At 31.3% G+C, this 6,403-nt stretch overlaps 1 protein-coding gene across 1 annotated transcript; it reads right to left on the reverse strand.

Annotated features, from left to right (window-relative positions):
• Window positions 1–228: 228 nt before the first annotated feature.
• Window positions 229–2,683, reverse strand: LOC110656862 (clathrin light chain 3). Its single transcript, XM_021813841.2, has 3 exons — window positions 2,195–2,683; window positions 1,802–1,955; window positions 229–883 (listed from the first exon to the last, which is right to left on the reverse strand). Exons 1-3 carry the CDS (start codon window positions 2,596–2,598, stop codon window positions 515–517), a joined length of 927 nt encoding a protein of 308 aa, XP_021669533.1. The 5' UTR covers window positions 2,599–2,683; the 3' UTR covers window positions 229–514.
• Between the last annotated feature and the right edge of the window lie 3,720 nt (window positions 2,684–6,403).

The raw sequence follows: 6,403 nt of genomic DNA on the forward strand, positions 1-6,403 counted from the left end.
TATGAGTGAAAGTAAACTAATTGGCTTGACAGCTTGGATGTGCAAGGCAAAGGCCTTACCACATTCTATCGATGGATTTTCCTTTGCAAAGATACTAGATCTAATCTATTGTTGTAGCAGACGAAAGGGAAGGAAATGAAAAGTGGGAAAGGAAAGCTGCCAGCAACTGTGAGAAGATGCACCAATAGAATAGTAATTCAATGCAAAAGACATTTACAGGAAGAAAAGTGAGAGAAATAATCAACGCCCACATAAAAATGACAGTAAAGCAAACAAAATTCGTACAACATGCTCAATCATATGATAGCTTTCTAAGGGTACCTGCTAGATGCCTTTCTATGCGTAATCACTCCAAATATCACACAAAACCTGTCTACACAATAACTATTTGATGCCTAACATGCTCGATCATATGCCAGGTTCCAATATTGTAGAGTTCAAGATCAGACTGAACTCTTCAAAATCACAGTTAATTACATTCACATAAGTATTCAACATTTAGAAGTTTTGGTTCTCAAGCAGCTGCTACAGCCTCAGGAGTTGCTGCAGCCTTAGTGGAAGTAGCATTAGGAGTAGTTGTTGTGGTAGCAGGAGGTGCAGCCTTAGCATCTTTACTTGATTCTGCTGATGGCGGTGGTTTGGGCTTCATGTGAGGAGGGGGATTATGTTTAAGCTTGAGAAGTATTTGACGCATCCTTGACATATCAGTTGGCTTTCCAGGCTTCGGCCCCTGGATCACAACAATGGAGGGTTTCTTTCTCTCTTGATCTTTCTTTCCTCTTTTGTCTATGACTGGCACTTCATGAGGAATGAGCTCTGCAATTGCCTTCCAATAATTCTTCTCAGCTTCAGTATGGAAGTTTTCTTGATTTGCCAAAAATAGCTGACATAGTGACATGTAAAATTAAAAATCAGAATTTTGAAAGCAAGGTCAGATGATACCATTCTTCAGAAAACTTAATGCAATATACAATTTCCATTCGTTGCACTTATTTCCTTCATTTCATTTGCTTTCGACGGAGGTTTGACAATAGAACATTATTCTCCCACATACATTTAACAACTTAATTCTATTTTCAAGTTTACAGATTATAACAATTTTGATTCTTGGTTCTGCATGGTTGTTACTCAGAGATCACCCCAGCCCTTTCCTTAAACCAAAGAAAACTTGCAATAAATCAGAACATTTCAAACATTACGACGCCAAATTTTTTTCCAAATGAATTGATCAATTATGAGGGCTAGCAATCACCTTTTCTTTATAATGATCAGTTATTTCAGTGGAATTTATTTATAAAATAATAAATTAATGCTTGTACCAATTTTGCTCTTCATCAAAACAGTTTTAGCAAAGTAAAGGTTTCAGTATTCCTTTGACATAGTGTAAAACAAGACATTGGCAAAATGACTTCAGTCCCCACATCCTCTCTTCCCAGGTTCAGTAAATAGCGAGTGAAATATAAGATGTCAAATTGTCAAAATATTTCGCATTTCCCAGCTTCATTTATAGCATCAGCACTTTAGTTCTTTCTATAGACAAAACAACAAAGACAATTCACAAAAACTTCATTGGAAAAGAAGAGCAAGTCCAATTTCAGTTATGGTTTCTAAGTTGCAATCCAGAACTCTGATTTGAGCGAACACAGGATCGACAAAAACTAGTAACATACCCACATGCCATAGCTGGTCTGGAATAATAGATGCAGTGAGTGATCCAATTTGATAAGGAAATATAATTATATTATATTTGTATCAAGAAGAAAGCATAAAATAAAATATAATATACGTATTTGTCTCTCACCTTCTCCTTCTCCCTATTAGACGCCTTGTTCTTCTCAATAGTCAGTTGGCGCTTAATATAAAATTCCCTCTTATACTCCTCTGCCTCCTCTATTATATGCTGCAACATCTCTTTCTCTTTCTTCTCCTTTTCTTCAAGCCTAATCGCATTCAGCCTGCACTTTTCATTCACAGTTCCATTCATCATATAACCGGTGACAGATCACCATTAGATCTATGCAAGATCCCATGTTTTGCTTTAAAGATCAAAACTCACCTCGTGATTTATTTTGGAAATCGCGAGATCATCTAATTAAGCAATAATCGCTAATTAAAAACTCAGGGAGAGACCAAAACACGATTATAATAGAAAGGAAGCACTGGATTAGTAGCAGAGAACAGACCGAGAGTTTACCTTCGCCACTCTCTCAATGCAAAACCGTCCTCTGGTTGCATCTCTGCTGGAGGCGGTAAGATCGGACCGTCAGACACTCCAAAACCTCCGTTAAATCCCTGGCCGTTCTGCTCTGTAGAGAACGTCGAGAATCCTGCACCGCCACCAGAGAAGATCGATGGCGGACTCTCGCTCACCGGCTGAGAGGAGAACATGCCATCGGCGGAGCTATATGCCTGGGAGGTGAAGATCGGTGACGAGTCTCCGGCGGAGTCCTTGACCGAGTCGTTATCAAAGTTGCTGAAGGACTCGAATCGCTGGGAAGATAGGCGAGAATCATACCCTACGTATCCATCGTCGTCGAAGGGACGAGTGGAGTAGTTGAGTCGCGACTCATCACCGAATGAGCCGGTGAACGATGACATGATTCTCTACTCTCTCCCCGACCACAGTCGTTTGCTTGGGTGAGAATCTCACAGGTGGTCTTCGATGTCCTTAAAAAAAATTCTCGCTATTAAATATACAATACGCATGTACGCTCATCTTCATTAAAACGTTTCAATGGTATAAAGTGAAAATTTTTACGAATAGAAAAATGACGCGTGTCAAATTTATGTAGACTCAGCCATTGCTGATCTTTCATGCAACGATATAGACAGCGCCACCTTTTACTTTACTGTCCCCACCATCTGGAATTTTCATCAACTATGTGGCTGCGTGCATAGGTTCTCTAATGTGGAAATTGTGCGGCGCTAGAGCATTGTTTTTGTGCTTTCACGGGCGCAAATAATTTTCATGGAGGCGCGCAGTGTCGCAATCTAGAGACTGGATCTAGGGTGACCATAGAGCTGCCTTTCATTTTTAAAATTTATATAAATTTAAAATTTTTAATTTTAAAATTAATGCTATTTATAGTTTAACTTTAAAAAAATATAAAATTCTATAAAATAATATTAAAATAAAAAATACAATTTCATCAAAATACTTTGTTAATATCTAATTATTCAAATTTATATTTATAATTAATTATTTATTATATATTTTTAAAAATATTTTATTAATAACATATTATTTTTTAAATTAATTTTCATGAAAGATTTTTTATTGCAATTGAATAATATATTAATATTTATAATATTAATTAATATTAATTAAAATTATACATTTTAATGACCATAATTTATAAAAATAAAATAAAAATAATATAATCATCCAAAAATTGTTATTAATTTTAAAATTTTTTAAACAAACAACTTAAAATGAATTTTATTTAGTTTTAATTAAGGATCAATACTAACCAAAAAAAATTATTAAAGACAATTAAATTTAAATCTAATTAATGTATTTTTATATATATCTATATTATTAAAAGTATAATTTATTAAAAATTATTGTTACAGAGCTAGCATTATACCACTCATAAAATATTATATTTTCCATTAATAATAAATAAAAGAGTAATATTAATAATATATTAATTAATTAGATTTATATTTATATTATTATATTATTTAATTTTTTATTTTTATTCATTTTAAAATTAAAACTAATAGTGTTCATACTTCTTATTCTTTTGAATGAAATAAAAAAATTGAAATAAAAAAGGTAGTGTAAAAATCAAACTGTATTAGACTAAATTTATTTTGTTATATTAATATAGTTATAATTTTTTTATTAATAATTGAATCGAGTATCATATTATACCCAATTATATTGAATACTAAATAAATTAATAATTAAAACTAAAATCAATTTTATAAAATATTTTTTATGATTATTTTAGAAATAAAATATAATCTTAATGTAATTAAGATTTAAACACATAATATATATGATATATTTATAATAATAGACTAAATATACTATAATATATATACAATTATGAACGAGGGACCGGCTTTTTGTACTAACAAAAATATTCTTATAAATATGAATAATGTAAATTTATATTTTTCATTTATAAATTTTATTTTATTTTGTTATAATTTTTAATTTAGAAAATACATATATAATCTTTAATTTAAAAGAATAAAATACTTATTAAATAATTAATTTATTAAATAAATTTTGAAAATTTTTATATTAAACAATATGTCAATATAAAATTTTAATATATTAATATGATAAAAATGAAAATTTTATGATGATAATGCATTGAAATAACAAAAAATCATTTCATTTTATTTTTTAATTTTACAAATAATTTTCTTACACATTAATTTAGATATACAATTTCATTATGAAAGTTAATATTCTTTTAAACTATGAAAAATTAAAATAAAATATATGCAAATTAAAATTTTAAAAAATAATATAATTTAAATGAATTAAATTCAATCGACTAATTTATATTTATTATTAATTTATTTTAATTTTTAAACATTTTCACTCATTTATATTTTTAAAACTTATTATTATATCTTTTTATTGTATTATGTCTAAGTTTATAATTAAATTAATATTATATATTAATAATATAATACATAATTTTTATAAAAATAATGTTAAATAAAAAATTATTTTTTAAATAGATAAATATTTTTATTTATATAATTAATTAAAATAACATTAAAATTAATATTTTAATTTAAATAGTTAAATATAATATTTATAATGTTATAATAATATTATATAATATATAAAAAATTAACAGAAAAGTATATTAAAAAATAAATCACGAGTTTATAAGGAGTATAATAATGTGTGTGTGTATATATATACATATGTGTGTGTATATATATATACTTAAAAAAATTAAAATTACTCTTTTTCTTCAAAAAACAATTTGAATTTCATGAAAATTTTACATTTATTTTTGTAAATTTTTCATAAAGTAATATATGTTGTCTTAAAATATTCACGTTATAGAAAATAAATTGTAACACCCCAAAATTTTAAATTTTATGAGCATTTTTGATATTTTAATTTTATTTAAATTTTAGCAATTTTTTTGAGATTTTTCGGATTTTAAAAATCAGGTTCGATTTTTCGAAAATATAAACTTTGATGATTTTTAAAAATTAATTTAAAGACCACGTGGCAAAATTAAAAATATATTTGGAGTCTAAGTATTTTTCTAAGTTTTCTGGAATTTTTTCGAAATTTTTGGACCTCGTTTTCGGTCCCGAGGCAGAGTAAAAATTCAAAATTTTGTATCTTGAATCGGACTGGCCGAATCGAACCAGACCGGATCGGACCGGTCGAATCGGACCGGCCTTTTCCTTTTTCTTCTTTCCTTCCCCGCGCGCGTCGACCTTTCTTCCTTCTCTCTCTCTTTTCTCTCCTCCCGCTCGCCACGGCCACCACCTCCCGCCACCCACGGCGCGCCACCCACCTCCTCAACCGCGCGCCCCAAACGGCGGAATCACCGCCACAATTCCCTCCCTCGCGCGCGCGGGGTTTCAGCTTCCCCGGCCAAAATCCGGCCGATCCGGCCACCAATTGGACCGGGTCTTGTGTTTAAAATCATCTACTCGGCGAGAGCTTTCCATAGACACCAAGAACACCGAAATCCATCGAGCGGTTTGTCCAATTTTTGCTCGGGAAGTTTTTAGCCCATTTTGATTTTTGGGCTAGATTTCTCGAAAATCGTGAATCCCACGAGAAAACTGAGGGTACCAGCACGTTCCACTCATCGAGAGCTTCGCGGCGACATAAATTTCAAATTTTTCCGACACCGTTTTTCGGTGGGTCCCACGGAACTTCGCAGTGTTTTTCCGAGCATTTAATGAGTTTAGAAAATTCTGAAAAATTTATGTACTAACCCCCGTGTTATGGGCTTCATGTAGGTATCCTCAATTAGAGGAAATTCGACAATTGACCGGGTCTGCGAAATTCCGGCCAGACAGACCCGTTACCGAAAAAGTCTCCGAATTGGACCGAGGTTTTGGCTAGCCCCCCATTGTCAGACGTCCCGAGCGCGTTCCCGAAGTCGGAATTGGCAAAGGTAAACCCGAACCTTGCTTTTTCTTAATTTTCTAGTGCTTAAATAGGATTAAAAATTCATAAAATATTTGTGGTAGCTTAGAAAATTATGATTCTTTTTGCAATAGCTTAGTAATATTGCTAAGGACCGCGGGGCAAAGTTTTAGAATTTTTAGAGCTTATTTGGGCAGTTTTTTTGCAAAAATGGTCAATTATAAGGATTAAATTGAAATATTACATACTGTGATGGATGATTGATTTGATGGGCCCAGGAGGGGCTGTGTGATATGATTGAGCTGTGGATAT

This window comes from Hevea brasiliensis, chromosome 5, assembly GCF_030052815.1.
Source record: "Hevea brasiliensis isolate MT/VB/25A 57/8 chromosome 5, ASM3005281v1, whole genome shotgun sequence".
In the NCBI taxonomy this organism is placed as follows: Eukaryota; Viridiplantae; Streptophyta; class Magnoliopsida; order Malpighiales; family Euphorbiaceae; genus Hevea; species Hevea brasiliensis.